Source organism: Caretta caretta, chromosome 4 (assembly GCF_965140235.1).
Source record: "Caretta caretta isolate rCarCar2 chromosome 4, rCarCar1.hap1, whole genome shotgun sequence".
NCBI classification, from domain to species: domain Eukaryota; kingdom Metazoa; phylum Chordata; order Testudines; family Cheloniidae; genus Caretta; species Caretta caretta.
In genome coordinates this window covers 149702414-149721505 of record NC_134209.1, presented here as the reverse complement: position 1 = coordinate 149721505, position 19092 = coordinate 149702414, and the positions used below count along the sequence as shown (strand labels likewise).

General features: G+C 43.3%; 1 protein-coding gene across 7 annotated transcripts in view; it reads right to left on the bottom strand.

The window, feature by feature from the left end:
• EXOC6B (exocyst complex component 6B) overlaps window positions 1-19092 on the bottom strand; it is a 456321-nt gene that overhangs the window by 190792 nt on the left and 246437 nt on the right. For all 7 annotated transcript variants that reach the window (XM_075128155.1, XM_075128156.1, XM_048846428.2 and 4 more), the window contains exons 9-15: window positions 16258-16341; window positions 16055-16101; window positions 13510-13630; window positions 11314-11385; window positions 10606-10703; window positions 3432-3537; window positions 2197-2306 (exon numbers count right to left, since the gene is read on the bottom strand). In XM_075128155.1, coding sequence (XP_074984256.1) covers window positions 2197-2306; window positions 3432-3537; window positions 10606-10703; window positions 11314-11385; window positions 13510-13630; window positions 16055-16101; window positions 16258-16341 — 638 coding nt within the window. The remainder of the gene's footprint in view (window positions 1-2196; window positions 2307-3431; window positions 3538-10605; window positions 10704-11313; window positions 11386-13509; window positions 13631-16054; window positions 16102-16257; window positions 16342-19092) is intronic.

Below are 19092 nucleotides of genomic sequence, written 5' to 3'. Positions count from 1 at the left end.
GGCATCCCCAATAGCACTGTTGTAAAAAGATTAGCCCACTGGTGTGATATCCATACTCCAGCAGTACTTGAAGCTGCAAAGATCAGAAACATCCACATACTGTACAGCACCTAGCTACCTGTGTACTGTACACAGGCATTAGGGAAGAAGGAACCCTTTCTAGCCCTTCCCGTGAGAATTCACCATTTATTTATGCACCTTCTGCAAGTTAAATATATTACTGTGCGTAAGCATGGCCCAACTTATAATTACTAGGTTGTATAATTGTTCTCCAGGCTTCCACAGACACAAAAACACTTGTGTAAATAGCATCAAGGCACCTGGGCAGGGAGGAAGGATAGTAAACAAAGAAATTTTGTAGGATATTTAAAAAAATAGATTCAAATTTCATTTGTTTATTTATAAAATCCCATGGAAAAAAACGGAGACACAACCTGTTTGGAAGAAGTCGAGTCTTCCAAAACCACAGAGCTCAAGGAAAACACATTCTGACAGCAACTGAGTATTCAGCTTAGAGTGCATGTGATCCAGTAGTTAGCTCAGAGAACTATTGGGTGGAGTTTTATTCCTGACTCTGGAACTGTAACATTTTGTGACCCTGGGCATGTTTCTTGATCACTCTGGTCTTAGTTTAGAATTGGCATAACTACTACTAACCTTCCTCACTGGGGTGCTGGGAGGCTTGAACGGGAAACTTCTCCTATTTGACCCTTTTTTTTTTCCCCATTCACTGGGACACTTTCTGCAAACCTAGACTCTTGGGTATAGCTCCTCCCTCCAGAAGGTGGAGAATTTTGAATCTTTTTGGTGATGTCAGACCCTATGTATACGGTGCTTGTTGGTTCACCAAAGCCAGGTGAAACTCTGAAAGTTCTTCTCTAGGATGGTTTCATGTAATTCATATGAGTTTACTCAAGTTACCAGCTAGAGAAGTTTCTCTGTTAGCTCACATGATAGAGGCCCAAGCTTTTAGCTTTGGAGTCCTGTACTCAGTCTCCATGATGGCTGTCTATATAAGTACTGCCCTAGTTGAACAGGTTGAGTAGCTAGATCCCTGGACGGTGATACCTGATGTTTCCGAGATATGCTTTAGAGCAGACTCTCTTTGCTGAGTGGATCTGTTAGCAAGTACCTTTTCCAAACTGGAAAGGGGAGGGGAGGAGAGCCTGCTGGATGTACAACTTAATTAACGGAAGAGGAACGGGTGAGCATGGACATGCACTGGTATATGCTGCCCTAGGTGACGCTGATGGGCAGGAAAGGGGGTGGAGGACTTGCTGCTATTCTCTCATTGTGTACATGTGCTACTGGACCAAGATAGTGACACATACTTCTGGTTTTGATAGCACAGAGCTTGTCATTATAAGCTTCTTTGGAGAGCATGGAGGGTGAGTGGTGGAAACAAAAAAACGGGAAACGAGTCAGAGGAGGAAGCTAGCTGGTCAACTCCGTAGGTATGGGAGGGTGTCCCCTGGAGGAGAGTAAGCAAGAGGCTTGGGAAGGCAGAGTTTTCAGGAGGTAGGCCCTTGTGTTGTGACATGACCTTGGGTCCAAGAGGGGCCCAAGAACACTGGGTGGACCCAGCGGGGTGGTGCCTAGCTTATCCTTGAGTTCCTGAAGTAGGGGAAGAGACCTGTTGGAGGCCACATACTGCCTACACTTCCTACCATTGGAGTTATCTCGGAAGGAGGATCCCTTAACAGTTAGCGCTTAACAACAGCTGTTCCAGAACCTTCTCTGGAGGCGCTCCAGGGAGCCCTATGTGAGATTGCCATGCTATGCCCATACTATGAAGTCCCACCAGCCTTTGCTCTGGTGGGCAAAAGACCATCATTACCTTTGTCAGGGATGGCTGGGCTCAGCTGTGCTGTATGAAGAACTCAGAGGAATCACAGAGGGAACAGACCCGTGTCCTCTGATTTTTTTATGCAGCTGGCAAGATACTGCGCTCTCCACCAGCTGGAAACAAGAGCTGGCAAGCCCCTTATATGAATGGGATATCACTCCACTAAAAAGGAGTGTACCATCTCTGTCCTCTGGCAAGAAGGGACTACCCCCAAATATTAGTACTGCCATGGAGGATTAAGGAGAAAATGAATGTTTATGAAGTGTTTTGACATCCTGCAGTGAAAGGAGCTATATAAATTGCAAAGTTATCATATTTACATGAACAATCATCAGTATTGCATACTGTACCTCAGATGAAGATCTTCTGAGAACTTTAGACAGGCATAGATGAATTCTTTAATCTGATTGTAAACTTTAGGCACAAACTCAGAAAAGGGGAACTTCTTTGGAAATGGTTGCTGTAAAATACAGAAAAGAATTAAAATAAGGACAACAGCAGAAATTTAACAGGGAAAAGCACCACTCCCAGCAAAATCTAGAGTAGCTGCTTTCCAGCTCCATGCTTTCAAATCAATTCTAATATTCAGCCAGGTTATGCAATGAAACAACAAGCCAGCATTTATTGTGTGTTATACAACTGTTTCAGCCAAGTGAAGGACCAGATAATCACTCACAAATAGCATTGTTTTGGGCCTGGAGAGAAAACTGCAGCTAGAAGGAAATAGTCAGAGGAACACCTCACTCATACCCATTACCAGCTCCCTTATTCATAAAAAGAAAATACTGGAATACTCCTCAGTGTTGATTTACCACCATGCACGGCACAAGACATTTTGTTCTCTGTCACCTCTTACTGTTTCTGCCTCAGGCAGGCACTGGCTTACAACATCAATAGCAGGGAGGAAGCAGAGGTCATGTCCTTCAAATCAGACTCTTACTAGCTTGGCTTCAGCCATAGCCTAGACAGGGCCCAAGGGTCCAGAGCACAATGGTGAAGAAACTGGATGCCAAACAGATGGGGAATGGGAAGGGGGGAATTAATGCCCAAACACCTAACTTGGATTGAACTCCTTCCCCCCGCAACCCCAGTTTGTAATTACACTCACCAGGCCGGGAGCATACATTTGCCAGAGGCTGAGCGCAAGCCAAGCATGGTTTAAAGAGACACTGTGACACTGTTCAGGTCAAGTCTGGCCCTACTTTTAGAGTTTTGTGAAGACCAAGCTTTTATAAAACTGAAGGTATCGTTATATTTTAAAATTCTGAAGAAATTAAAATAAACCAAGTCAACAGAAACGCTTCCATAAAATCAAAATGAAATTCCGATGGAAACAAACTTTTAAAAAACAAACATTCCCACGCATTGCAAGCATTGCAGAACTGTTAGCTAGCACAATGATCCAAAAGAGAAATTGACTAGACACTGACAAGTCTGCTCTCTTCGCCTAAGCCCGGAACACGTAAACCATGAAAAATACAAGTGATTTTTTAAAAATTATTTCCATTTTAATAATCTTTGGTGTTGTTAGTAACTAGTTTCTTAAGGGTATCCCAACAGGGTCCCCTTTTAGAGGCTTCCTTACCTTTTCCAGCTCTGGATCCTGGAATGGAAACTGTCCTATTATCTTCTTATAAAGTTCTTCATTAGCTACGGGTATAGGACTGTAATTATCAGAATCAAGTATATTTCTGTAAAATATAAGAGAACAGTTACAGTAACTCTCCTTGCACAGAGAAATAATGTTACTACCAGGAGCACACCTGTCCAGAAACCGAGCGTAAGAGCCAATATCAAGGATCCCTGGCATTCACAAAGGTCTAGCATAATGAGTTATAGCAGTACAGAGCATTTCCAGGTGAGAAATAGGTGACAGACCAGGCTTGTGGCTCTTTAACCTAAAATGGCTAGGAGTGCTACTCTTACCCAGGTGTTGCCTCTAACCCCAATCCTTTCCATAAACAAAGACCTCTGATCCGAATTAGTAGTGCTTTCAGTCTGAGCTAACTGACTCATCTGGGGTTTTCACTTGGGTTAGTAACCTGCCCACTTTACAGTGAAGACGCAGTCTAAATCACTTGAGCGCTGATGAACCTCCAACACCTTTCTACAATTCCCCCCATGAGCCCAGAAGGGCAGATACCTTTTCCCAGGATTCACTGACAAAAAAGCTACAGAGCAGCTCAGCTCATTGCAGCACAAAGAACCATAGGATGTGTCTCCAGAAGCCCTGACATCACAGAGGTGAGTGCAGCCCTAGTGAAGACACAGCCGCTCGGGTCTGGCTTTGAAGTGTGGCTGATTCACACCCAGGTTAGACTATCCCAGTGCTCAGGCCTGAGTGCCAATCACCCAAGTTAACTCTGCAATGAAGACATACCGTGTATTTTAGGTGGTCAAAGAAGTAGCATAAGTGAATGTATCACATGGATATCACTCGTGATGAGCGCTCTGAGACTGATGAGTCATTTGAGATAATTATCTGCAAGGCCTAAGACCCAACCAAACCACAAGCAAAGGTCTAACCAGGTGACCACCACGCAGGTATATAGGCTCCTAATGAAAGCAGTCACTCCAGTCCGCTCCATGTCGCTACTTTGTTGGTAGTTCTGACAGACTGCTCCCTGCCAACCTGTTCCTGCCCGTTTCAACCTGTGCCTATCTCCACTCCTGCTCCAGCCTTCATCTATTCCTGATCAAGCCATGGCAGGTCTCCCAGGTGTGCTGACCTTTTGAGCAGACTGCTCCCTCATCGAGTGACCAAAATGGAAACCCCTTGCAGTTGGTCCGCAACCTTCAGGGTCAACTTGCCCAACTGCAACAGGAAAACAATTCCCTCTGCTCCCAAATCCCAGCAGATCCAGTACTGCCGGCAACAGTCCCTCTGGGACATGGCCCAAAGGTTCCACTGCCAGAAAGATTTGATCACAGATGCCAGAAATTCTGTGCTGTTATTAACCAAAGCTGCTTTTTGTACTGGATGCATTCTGCAATATATCCTGATGACCAGACCAAGATGGGACTTCTCAGTTTATTGATCAGTGAAGCCCTAGAATGGGCCTCGCCACTTCTGGAACAGGCAAGCCTGATCCTTACTAATTTCAATGAATTAATCTCATACCATTTTGGTCCCATTTGATGATCCGAATAGCACTCGTATTGCTGAAGCTGCCTTGCAGTTTCTCAAACAAGGCCATTGGCCTGTCCCGCCACATGCCGTCTCCTTTCAGTGTCTGGTTGCTGGTACATCAAGGAATGAGGCAGGCCAGATCTACCATTTCTGCCAGGGTCTGAATGATGATGTAGAAGATGAACTGGTCTAGGTCAAACCCCCACTATTCTGAACTCGTATTAAATTTTGCATTGGATCAAGAGTCATTTCAGTGACTCCACGAAAAGATGGCATGCCTGCAACCTCAGCAAAGCCCTGCTCCATTATGGCCATCCGCATGAACTGCTCCAAAGCCAGAGCCTGTGCAGACTGATGCAACAAGGCGGCACTACATGGGTGAAACAGTCTTTGCCTATACTGGATGGATAAAGCTCCTTTGCCACTGAGTGCCCCAGTAAACCCAGGCCTTTGGCAAATCTGGGAAATGACCAAATCCAGCCCCACTAGAGGGGTCACAGCTTTACGCAACCATGGAATCGAGTGTTCCGCACAAGCCCTCTCTTCTGCCATCATGTATCTTGGCAGCCGCAAACTGCCACTTTCCACATCTGCAGGTCTTGCTCCGTCTCTGCATCCTGACTACACCTGAGGTGAGCTGCACCCAGCTCGTGATACTGAATTCCAGGGCTTCTAGTAATTTTATGGATGCAGGGTTGGCCAGTGTGGAAGAATCCCAATGTAGCAGTATCACCTCAGACCGAGTGGAGTCAACTGATGGCAGCATGCTGTTCTCAGGTCCAGTCACAAATCAAACCGCATTCCTCCAGCTCAAAATCCAAGACCATATGGAAATTCTGCAGTTCAATTTCAATTCCATCGTGCTCTGCATTCCCTGGCTCTCAGTGCACGATCCAAACATATCTTGCAAGACACAATAGATATGATTCAAGTCAAGCTACTGAGGACCCTTGCTAGAACGTGCATCTATGTAGCGTGAATTCGCATATAATGCGGTCGCAGCCGTGGATCCCAAATGTAATTACTTTAATTGCAATTCCTTTTGACGAGGTCCCCGCTATAACGCAGTACTGCGCATGGATCCCAAATCCTGCGTTCTAGCGAGGGTCCAGTGCACTGCCGGCAACTGTGCCTAGCCACGTCGCGTGCCCAGAAAACAAAAAGGGACATGGAAAAGGCCATGGCCTTCTGTGTTCAACAGATTCAAGGAAGCAACAGTTCACTAATGCTTGCAAAACACCACAATTTTATTGACGTATTTGACCAAAGAAATGCTGACATCTTACCCTGCATAGACTCTGTGACCTAGCCGGTGTCAGAATTCCATTTGGATGGATTTTACCCTTAATGGAACCAGAACTCAGGGTCTTAGGAGAATACCTGGATGAGAATCTAGCAAAAAATTTCATTTGTCCTTCCATGCCTCCTGCTGGAGCCTCTGTTTTGTTCATTTAAAAACAAGGACAGCTCCTTGCGTCTTTGTGTAGGCTACCTGTACTGAACAGAATCACTATCAAGAACAAAAGAAAAGGAGGACTTGTGGCACCTTAGAGACTAACAAATTTATTTGAGCATAAGCTTTTGTGAGCTATAGCTCACTTCATTAGTCTCTAAGTTGCCACAAGTACTCCTTTTCTTTTGTGAATACAGACGAACACGGCTGCTACTCTGAAACCTATCAAGAACAAGTAACCCTTGCCTTTGTTGGAAAGGGTAGATTCTGTTGAGGTATTTATCAAGCTCGACTTAGTGCCACTTGCAATCTAGTCCACCTACGGGAGGGCAACAAATGGAAAATTGCATTTCACACCTTATGGTCATTTTGAGTACCTAGTTTTGCCTTTCGATCTCTCCAATGCCCCAGCCATGTTCCAGCACTTTGTCAATGACATTTTTAGAAGTGTTGTAAGACCAATTTGTCAGAAAAACCAGGCCCGCCACGATCATCATATCCTTCTGGTACTCACGCACCTCTGAGCAAACAGCCTGTAAGGGTTTCAGAGTAACAGCCATGTTAGTCTGTATTCGCAAAAAGAAAAGGAGTACTTGTGGCACCTTAGAGACTAACCAATTTATTTAGAACTGAGTTTGACCACTGTTCTGTTGACTTCTTAGGCTACATACCATTTTCCCTGACAGAACAGGTATGGATCCTCAAAGACTGTCCAGTTGTGACGAAGTGGGAATTTTCTGTAATATTTTTATGAATGCCGTGTATTCCTCAGTTTCCCCTATATGCTACATTGTTTCCCAGTGGGTGGGCAAGGACTGTTTGCTCCTAAGAGCCATAGGTATGAATGTTGTCTAGCTATCTGTGCCTTAGTCCCTGTATGAATGGAGCATCTGAGAAAACAATGGCAGATCCAATCACTAGGACATTGACACCTGCAGGGATATTGATTTCCCCCACTCTCCTCAGGGAAGCTGAGCATAATTCCCCAGCTAGAGAACAAAGGACTGGGAAGGTGTAAGCAGGGGAATAAGAGCTGGCTGCTGGAAGGAGTTGGGGCTCTCACCTGGGAACTGACCAAGACGGTCAGACAGAGACGCACACAGCTTGAACACTACAGCTTGGCTGGGTTCAGGGCTAACCAGAATAGCCTTTGCTTTGACCTTCATTTCTCTGTGCTGACCTCAGGACTTCCCATGCTGTGTTTCAGTTGACTAATAAACCCTCCTGCATTGACAAAGCTGTTTGAGTGTCACTGCAAATCCTTGCTGGGGTGCATTAACCCCTGAAGAGTGTATGAGTCTCTACCAGGACTCTTTCTCAGCTGGACTCACTGAACAGAGCTCACGGTGTGAAGCAGGAATGCTGAAGGCTTAGAGGTCCAGCCTACAGAGGCCGTGAAGCAGCGTGGCTTACCATGGAGGAGGAGTGAGACCTCAAGGGGGTCTGGAACACTGAAGGGATTCTTCCTAGAGACTGTTCCAAAGCTGAGGGCATAGCACTGATTCTGTGGATCCATGACACCATGATCATGGATTGAGCAGCCCCAAGAAATGTCCATGACATCTCGTGTTTCCCACGGTTTGCCAACTTCTACCGGAGATTCATCAAGGGGTTTTCGAAGGTGGTGATCCCAATTGCTCCGGAAAAATACTATATTTGCTTGGACAGTGGAAGCCCAGTCTGCCTTTGATCAATTAAAGGGAGAGTGTACATCAGCACGCATTTTTCTACAACCAAACCTGGCAAAACCCTCTAATGTCAAAGTAGATGCTTCCAATTATGCAATCAGGGTAGTTTTGTCACAGCGGCATGGGCCCCAGGGTGTGCTTCTTCCTTGTTTGTTTTATTCCCAAAAATTAATGCCCATGGATCAAAACTATGAGATCAGTGACAAAGAACAGCTGACTTTTGAAGAATGGCACCATCATCTGGAGGACGCATGTTTCCCAGTCCAGGTATGTATGATCACAAGAATCTAGAATTCCTGTGAACTTTGGAAGCTCTCAATCAACACCAGATCCACTGGTTCCCCACCTCTCTTTTTTCCTGGTTCAACTTCACTTTGACCTATCATCTGGGTGCCAGGAATGATAAACCCAATGCATGGTTTCATATGAGGCAGTACTGGGACAAAGGAGTTGGGGCTCTAGAACCTGCCACTATCTTGAAACCCTGCCATTTTGCCAATGTAGTAATGACAACAGCTTGCGGTCTTTCGTGAAGTCCCTTTTATCCCTCCAATCCATTTGCGGCAGAACTTATGTTGACTGATTCAGGCCTAGCTCCTGACTCTAAATGCTCAGTCAACAATGGGATCCTCTTGTACAAAGACTAGATGTATATCCCTGAAGATCAACCATGCCTAGCAATACTCTGGCTATGTCAGGATTCACCCCAATTGGCCACTTCAGTCACTGGAAAATAATGAGGCTGGTGTCTTGACATTTCTGTGGCCAAAACTGCATTTGTTCATCGAGCCCTACATCATCAACTCCTGTGACGTGTGTGCTAGAACAAAGGCTCCCTGGGGCAAACCCCTGGGTGTGCTAATTGCCCTGCCAACTCCATCTCAACCCTGGTCTTCCATATCCAAGGATTTTATCACTGATCTTCCCAATTCCCAGGGCCACGTGACTGTGTTGGTCATTGTTGACCTGCTTATAAAAAGTCACCTTTTGTGCCAGGCCTTCAAATTCTCACTGTAGAGGTAACACCGCAACGGTTTTACAACCATACCTTGAAACTCCACGGCCTACCATCTAACTTTACATCTGATCAAAGACTGCTGTTCATTTCACATTTCTGGTGAGAGTTGTTTGAGCTCCTGCATGTGGATCTGCATGTCTCCTTGGCTTATCACCCCCAGACCAATGGAATGAGTGAACCAAATTCTTGAACAATACCACCATTGCTTTATCGGTTACCACCAGGATGACTGGGTTTTGCTTCTTCCTTTTGCTGAATTCATGTACAACAACTCTGACCACAGATCAACCCACCAGAGTCATTTTTACACCAACTATGGTTTCTACCAACAATTTTATCCATCCATGCCCCACAGCCTCCAACCTAGCTGAACACCTGCACTGTATCCAAGAGGAGTTGAAAGCCCATCTAGAATCAGCCAAAAAGGATTACGAACACTACACTGACCTCTGTAGGCAGGCAATCCCTTAGTCACAGTTGGGGATGAAGTATGGCTCTCCACACAGCACTTTGGTTCTAGCCAAACTTCACGAAAAGTGGATTACTGATACCTTGGCCAACTGTGGGTCATCCAGCAGATTAAACCTGTAGCCTTTGAAGTCCAATTGCCCAAAAGGATGAAAATACGACTGGTATTCCACATCTCCTGGCTGAAAAAGCATATTGACTACACCTTTCCTGGATGAATTCAATTGCCCCTCCATCCAATGTAGTCCAGGGACATGAGGAGTAACTGGTAAAGATCTTGGACTCCTAAGTTCATCGAGGGGATCTCACTTACCTTGTTGATTGGGAGAGTTATGGTCCAGCTGATTGCTCCTGGGAGCTGGCCAACAATATATATGCATCTGCCTTACTTCGAGAAGTCCCTCAGTCACACCCCAAAAAACCAGGTCTGAGGATGCCAGGTAGGCGTCTTTTTTAGGGGTTGGGAGGGAGGGAGGAAGGTACTGTGATGAATGTTCTGAGCCTGATGAGTCATCTCCGAGCCTGATGAGTCACTTGAGAAAATTACCTGCGAGGCCTAAGGGCCCAGTCGATCCACAAGCAAAAATCTGACCAGGTGACCCCAAGGCAGGTATATAGGCTCTAAATGAAAGCAGCCACTCCAGTTTCCTCAACATCACTACCTTGTTGGGAATGTTCCCTGCTAGTTGGTAGTTCTGACAGACTGCTCCTGCTCCAGCCTGTACCATGCCCCAGCCCCAGTCTCAGCCTGTGCCCTGCTCCAAACCCTCCTCTAGCCAAGGTTGGTTGCCCAGCTTTGTTTGCAGCTATGTTGGTATTTCCTCTCCCTTTCCCAAGGTGGATAGGCTGCACCAAGTTATAGCAAGTTTAACATAAGCCAAATTTTAGACATAAGCATGCTGTTAGTGTCCCTTTAAATAAAAAAAAAACAAAACATTTTAGCCTGTATATAAAATATCTCTCCAAGTAAAGTCTTACCACCATGTATAAAAGGTTTCTTACCTGAAAACTCCTGACCATTTCTTTAGCAGAGTCTCACTATATTGGTCTCTGATTTCCAGTAGCATGTCAAACAGCTGGTTTACAGGGAAGCCATACCCCTGCATTGAGAAACGCAAGCACCTACATTCAGCAAGAAATGCTAACACTGGGATTTCCTCCCCGCAGCCCCCCCCCCCCAAAAAAAGGGGAGTAAATTCTACACTTCCATGACACTCATCAAATTTAATCTGAAGTGAGGACTGCATGGCTCAGGGATTTAGTACCTGTGTACTAAACTCCAGACAGCCAGTTCAAATCCAGACTAGATCAGTAACGATTGTATGTTCTTCTCTTTTTCACAGGTCTGGCTCCTAAGGGACAGGTGTGGACATCAGAAAAAGCCCTGTCACATTCAACACACTCGTAGGCAGTCTCAGCAGAAAGGCCAAGGGCCTACTTTGAACCGTAGAGGTGGCCTCTTTGGGTCCAGGTGGACCAATCACGTGGGTAAGGCAGAGTGGGCCACTGCCCACAGATTAACTGCCCTGTGCAAACAGAGTGTCAAGCTCCAGGGCTATCAGTCTGGCACCTAAATTCACACACCACTAGATAAAGAAACAGAAGTGACATGGTGAAGCAGTGCCCATCAGCCAGTTTAAATGGCTGACATCTTTCACGAGCACTACAGATGTTTAACGAGATGTACATTAGTGTCTGACAGTCACATACCTGGAGTGTATCTGCAAACAGAACTATGAGGTTCTTCAAGTCTAATACCAGATTTGGGTCAGAACAGTAAGACTAAAAAAAGGGGGGGGGAAATTGAAAAAAAGTTTTAATTGCTACAAATAGAAAAAACATCTATACATACTCTTCTGTAATCCTTCATTTTGTGTAATAATATATAGACACTTGATTCAGCCTTTATTATTGGTAGGCTTTTAATAGCCTTTTATTATAGAGCGTGATCAGTCATATCATGATACACTGTCACAGAATACAGAAATACTGAAACATTATCCCATTCCAGAACATGGTGCAATCAAAAGCTCTACAAGACACACAAGGATTTCAGTTGCTGTGAAGATACCCCAGCAAGATGTCTATAAAAGTACCAAGAAGTTACTGTATTTATCAGGAGATTGAGAAGGGAAAAGGTGCAAAAGCACCTTTGACAGATCAAAGACACTGAGTGTTATCTATTGTTGAATAAAATTGTTAATTACATTGTGTCTAATGTTAACCAGGTCTTGTAAAACAGAAAATACCCCAAATTCTGTATATTAAGAAGATTTCATTTTTAACTAGAGGGTTCTGGCAACATGAGGAAAACACATTGCATGCCTAGGTGTCAGCAATATTAACGTTCATACCATGATATAAACAATTACTACAGCTCAAGACTCTAGTCAGAAAGATACACAAGCCTACTGGGAACAGCTGATCAAAATCACAAATTAGGTCATACATCCTCTTTGCACATAATCTTTATATTAGCAGACAACCCTACTAAAGAGAAATATGCAAAATTTCAAACAGACTCTTACCAAATATAAAATCAGTGATCCTAAACTGGAAAAAAGAAACTGAGAGATTTCAAGTCCATTGGAAACAAAGAGGAATGACTCTGTTAATCAATGTGACAGACAAAGAAACATTTCCCAATTCACTGCCCAAAAAACAAAGTAGGAAAGAAAGACAGTTCCCTACTACTCTCAGAAATGATAAAAGGTGTCCCACTCAAAAGCAAAGAAGAAAATCCAAGCATAATCCTGGCCGAAAGGACAGAGATGTAACAGGCTCACTAATGCGACAGCCTCCCACCAAATCAGAGATGAATGATAATATAGGATGGACATGCTGGGTCGTTATGCTGTCACCAAAATAAGTGTTTGGTGCCAAGATAATTTGATGACGACTGTAATATAAATGCTGAATGACTATGTAAAACTGCATGATTGTTGTAAAAACTATTCCTATCAGACACTTCATATATTAAATTGGGCAACACTTGTCATGTTAGTAAAGTTATTGAAATTTAAAAAAATTGAAGTGTTTTAATTTGTTTTGCTCTCATGGTTTACACTGCGCCACCAGAAACCCCTGATTAAAAGAGTACAGCTTTATGATAGAAATGTTTGGGTCTATTTTTCTCTCTACATATCCCCTTCCTTATGGCACAAATGGAGTCAGCCAGCAAAGTGTATCTCCAGTCAACAGAGCTGCCACACTATGGAAAACCAGAGACACATGGGAAACATCTGCAGATGCTCAACTATTTGGGTATATCTGAACACCAGGTTTGTAGCATGGGTTCCCTTAACACGTTTATAACATGAATTAGTCCCATCTACATTGGCAAAACCAAACCACCATTTTGTAACATCGTTTGTGCTCACCTAAGTGGTGAAAATAATTTTTAAAAAATACTTTCAGTTTTACTCATCCAAGACATTGTAACATAGGGAAGAAAATCTACTTATTTGTCATTAAAATGTATGATATTTAACCCTATGGTGTGTCTTTCACTGGCATTTACTTCAATGGAATACCAAAATGTCCATGTTTCAGTTTAGAATACATTACTCCATACAAAACACATTACTCCAATGACAGAGAACAAGTAAACTCCCCCTACTGGTGCATTCCAAAAATGGTCGACCAAATAATGGAGAAATGGAAGCAAGAGCCAGTATTTACTATTTTCAGTCCCCCAAACAGAGGAGAGCGCAGTGCAGGATGATCTGGACTATCCAGAGCCATGAGAGCTGAATAAAGCCTTATCAGTATATAGGTATATAAGCAGTATATTTTTTTTTTAAAAAAGAACACAGGCAAGAAACACCAAAATAAAAATCTAACCCCTAAAGACTCAGATTGTTTACCTGTTGCTGCAAAGATAATGAATCTGTTGCTTTTACTTACTGAATGTGTTCTTAGCGCGGCAATAGTTTTTGACAGAGCCATTTCCCACAGTTCATCAATATAGGCTCTATTGACCAAGCCCTGGGTCGTATGTAAGATGTGATCTTCAACTACAAAAAAGCTAACAAAGGAGAAGGCACAGCTGTCAGACGGTAGAGTCCCTATGACATCAACATGGTTTTACAAACACATGCAACTGACACACGCAAAACTAGCAAAACTCTCATCCACCCCGCCCCCACAAGAAAAGCAATCTGCTGCCCAATTCTGTCTACATGCACAGAAATAAACACCAGGCGATAGACAGCTATAAAACCCCACTGACGTTTTGAAACTAAGCTTTAATTTGTTGCTAGCAGCAAGTAAACTGGTAAACATCAAATTTAAAGTATGTGTCAAGGAGACAGGTTTAAAATAATGTCACCAAAATCCAACACACCCCACAACACAGTTGGCAGAGGGCAAACACTTCCTATAATCTTTCCTACTGACAAACGGCTGCCTTGTGATCAGTTATGCTGCAGTGGAGGAAAGAGTCTTTGGGAAGATGCCCTGTTCCGCTTGAAAGGAAAGGGAAGGACAGCAGGATTATGGGAGTGGAGGGAACTAATCAGCAGCGACTTGCCTTCTTGCTCATTTTCCTGCATTTATAAACTCAATCCATGCATTTGTTTAGTCTCTGGCTTTCAAGTCTGTGCCAACTTCCCTGCCTCAGAAATGACAGGTTTTTTTTTTAAAGCAGTGCTAAATAAAGTAAACTGGGTATCAGCATATGGAATAAGAATCAGGTATTTCAGTACATGGGATATTTCCAATTGTAGGAATTTTTAATCACAGAAGCATAAGAGTTAGACCTAGAAGTGACCTGTTACATCACCCAGCCGTATCTCTTGGCCCATCTAGGACTGTGCTCTATAGCACATTTATTAAATGTCTTGTCCAGTCTGCTTTTAAAAGCTGAAAGCATGGAGGTCTCCACCCAGTCCCTTGAGAAGATAAGAGATCTCACATCGTCAGGAAGTTTTCCTGACTTTTAGCTTATGTTAGTTTTTCCTTCATTTTTTATTACCTCAGTGTTTCACCTCAAATATTTCTTCTTCTCTGGTGTTTATACTTTTCACATGTATGTAGACTTATGTTCCCCTTAGGCATTGCTTAGTCAATTTAGAATTTCATATTTTTTATAAGACAATTATTCTGGCTCCATGACAGAAGACAGGGGCATTGTTCCCAAGAAATGGATTCCCTAAACAAGTCACACAGAAGAGTCCATATATTTAAACCAGAAGCAAAGCTAGCATCTTCAGCTTTAACCTGTTCCAACTGCTCCAGGCACGCTGTCCATCAGCCGCTGATGTCAACAGGACTATTCATGTCCTTAAAATTAAGCATGTTTTAGTACTTTTTTTGACTGAGGCTAAAGTGCACAGCACCTTGCAGGATCGGACCCCAGATGGTCTAAACACATTGCATTATTCATGTTGCTACATTAATTAATATCTTCATTATAAATCCCTGTTTATCTGTTTATAACCACCATAAAGTATTGTTCATGGCTAAAATAAGGACAGTCTTACAACACTTTGAAATCCTAAAATGAAAGGAAATCTACAGATTCAAAGTATCTTTTTTTATTATTAATATGGAGGCATAACTCCTAGCCACATTACTATATCACTAGGTTTCCCCCCTAATTTGAATTATCCCTCTAGAGTGCAATCAATCCACTCCAATCTCTAGTTACCAAATATTTTTGCCAAATCAGAACAAGGAGTAATAAGTGACGCGCAAGCCATTAAAAAGCTCAAGACAGAAACCCTAGATTATATAAAAATATCTGCTCAGTGGAGGAAGCCCAATAAGGTATTACAAATCAGTGTCAGGATGCTATCAGTGTACATTTTACTAATGTTTGCTGCTCAGATGGATATAAATGCATGCTGTGATTTACATTCAACCCTGGTTGATTACATTTCTCCAGCGTATCCCATCTTTTCAGGGGCAGCAGCCTTATCTTCTCTTCACTCAAATTCGGGCCTTTTTTTGGAAGACTGTTGCTAGACTGTAGTTTGCAGCAGTAACTAACTCATTTTTTAAGCCACAGGAATAGAGGCTGAATGATCACACCAGCAAACATCCTTTCCTGAGCGAGGCAAGGAGTGGGATATCAAAGAACTATAATCAAGAGGATTACAACATCTGCATAATTCCATCAGATTGGCCTATTCATCTCATTATAGCAGCAAGTTGACATACACCGTGCACAAAACATGTTTACTCTCTTGAACTCACTGTGAAATTTGCAAGCAGTGCACAATAACTGTTCAGTCTTTAGAAAGCCTGCACTAGTGACACAGCACTGGTTTATGGGTGCAGTAAAATATGACTCTCCTCTTAAATGTTTAGGAAGCACAAACCACACTTTTCCTGTTTTGGCTCCTAAAAAGAATTGTCAGAAAGATCAACATTTCCTTTTTTTGTGTGTGCTATTCAATAACACAGCACACACATATTTCGAGAATGTGTATATAAAAAGAATACCTACCCTACAATTTGATTAAAATACTTCCTGTAGCCGTCTAAAGTTTCGTGCTGCAACAAAGAAAAGGGAACAAAGTTTAAAACGAAGAAGGGCAGTACAACTGGGAACAAGAGACCACACACATAGAACAATATGTGCAGAGATAATGTGCTGCTCCTTTATTAGGCAAAGTCTCTTTGATCACTAAAGCTATTAGACAGTCATACCATATTTGAGGGGGGCTGAAGCACCAGTCTAGCCTGTTTTCTTCTCTGTTTCCTGTAGTAGTTCTCAAAGGTTTCTCTGGCACCCTGAAAAACAGATCAAATGAAGTCAAGTTCCTGGCCTTAGAGTTAACCCCAATCACCTCCACATACAACTGCTGCTTTTACATGTTAAAAGTTGATTTACACCATTTTTTTCTGACATCAGTGTCAACATTCCTTTAAAAAGCTTGATCCAAATACCAATTTGTTCTGGATAGTTATACAGGTAACTATTTTGGCACAAGTATTTCTGAAGAAGCCTGCTATGTTCACAGACACACACTCTTCCAACACTACTGTGCAGCATTTCTGTGAGCATCCACGTCTGCATAGCACACTTACTGTACCACAGTGCAAACCACAGTTCTAGCAGATTTAGCACACGTCAAAAAAACCTAGGCATAGTGGAAAATGAAATCATTTCAAGAGAGAACAAGCAAACCTTTTGTGAGAAGGAACAAACAATGCTGGAAAAAGGTTACAGAAATTCCTTTAGACACTTACATGTCCCTTACCACCATTATAGTTGAGCACCCTCAGTAAAACCCAGACCTAAAAATCTAGGACTAGAGCTCTGGTCCTACAGTTCTATACAGACAGGCCTCTCCCACTGACACAAAGGAAGCTACCTCAGTTAAGCTACACATGGTGAGTGGTTTCCCCCTCACAAGGGAACTTGAGGAGTTTCTATTTTTTTATCATTTGGTGACTGCTTCATCTTGTCCACATCCAGGAGGGTGGCCATCCAGTCAGCACAAAAAAAAAAAAAAAAAACCTTCTGAGCATCCTCAGAATCCCCCTTATTAAGGCATCAAGACATCCAAATTCTGCCCAGGTTATGTGGCTACTGCAGCACCTTCTTGTTTTATCCCTTAGCATTCCTACCTTATTCTGTTACCATCCTTCCCTCCCCACCCTCTTACCTACTGACTGCTATACTTACCTACATGCCTCCAACCAGGACACACCACACGATCCATTGTCTACAGCCAAGCTTTAAGATACAACCGCATTTGCTCCAATCCCTCAGAGACAAACACGTATAAGATCTCTATCAAGCATTCTTAAAACTAAAATACTAAAATGCTGAAGTGAAAAAACAGACTGACAGAGCCAGAAGAGTACCCAGAAGTCACCTACTACAGGACAGGCCCAACAAAGAAAATAACAGAAAGCCACTAGCCATCACCTTCAGCCCCAACTAAAACCTCTCCAGCGCATCATCAAAGAGTTACAAACTATCCTGAAAAATGATCCCTCACTCTCACAGATCTTGGGAGACAGACCAGCCCTCGCTTACAGACAGCCCCCCAACCTGAAGCAAATACTCACCAGCAACCACACAACAAAAAACACTAATCCAGGAACCTATCCTTGCAACAAAGCCTGATGACAATTCTGTCCACATATTTATTCAAGTGACATCATCGTAAGACCTAATCACATTAGCCACACCATTAGGGGCTCATTCACCTGCACATCTACCAATGTGATATATTCCATCATGTGCCAGCAATGCCCCTCTGCCATGTACATTGGCCAAACCGGACAGTCTCTATGCAAAAGAATAAATGGACACAAATCTGACATCAGGAATCATAACATTCAAAAACCGGTAGGAGAACACTTCAACCTCTCCGGCCACCCAGTAAAATATTTAAGGGTGGCAATTTTGCAACAGAAAAGCTTCAAAAACAAACTCCAAGCAGAAACTGCTGAGCTTGAATTAATATGCAAACTAGATACCATTAACTTGGATTTGAATAGAGACTGGGAGTGGCTGGGTCATTACACATATTGAATCTATTTCCTTAAGTATCCTCACTCCTTCTTGTTAACTGTCTAAATGGGCCATCTTGATTATCACGACAAAAGTTTTTTTTTTCCTCCTACTGATAGCAGCTCATCTTAACTAATTAGTCTCTCACAGTTTGTATGGCATCTTCCAACTTATCTGTCTGTGTGTGTATACATATATATATGTTCCATTCTATGCATCCGATGAAGTGAGCTGTAGCCCACAAAAGCTTATGCTCTAATAAATGTGTTAGTTTCTAAGGTGCCACAAGTCCTCCTGTTCTTTTCACCCTCTTACTGTTTCACATCTGAAATTGGATTACAAAATCCTTAGGGCAGGGACAGCGTCTCTATTTGCACTTTAAAGACCAAACATTTTTTTCAAATACTGTACAAAACAAATAAGAACAACTCCTCCTAAGTATTTTTAGTCTGCTCCACGCACAACCAGAGACTTGGGTCTTTTTTGTTTAAATGGAGAAAGTGAATTAAAAAGCCAAACAATTGTTTCTATACTTCCCACACACAAACCTCCTCCCCATATTATTGTACAAACAGAGTTTGAGTTAACAGCCCCTTTATTAAAAGGTTCTCAGGAAATTTCTGCCGTTAATATTACCAGCAGTGCAGTCACACACGCTACCCTCCTTTGTGTGTAGATTATGGAGCTCCAGCAGGTTAGGTAAAATGTAGCCACGCTGATTTCATTGTGAGGCCCCTCCAGATATCGTCACCCATGTGCTCTGTGTACCTATATCAGAGGTGGGCAAACTATGGCCCGCGGGACCATCTTGTCCAGCCCTCGAGCTCCCAGCTGGGGAGTCTAGCCCCCGCCCCCCCCCCTGTTGTCCCCACTCCCCCGCAGCCTCTGCTCACTGCGCTGCCCGCGCTCTGGCCCACCGCTCCTGCTGGGCAGCGTCGTGGCGTAGCTGGCTCCGGTCGGGCAGCAGGGCTACGAGCTCCTGCCGCTCTGAGCGGCATGGTAAGAGGGCGGGGAGC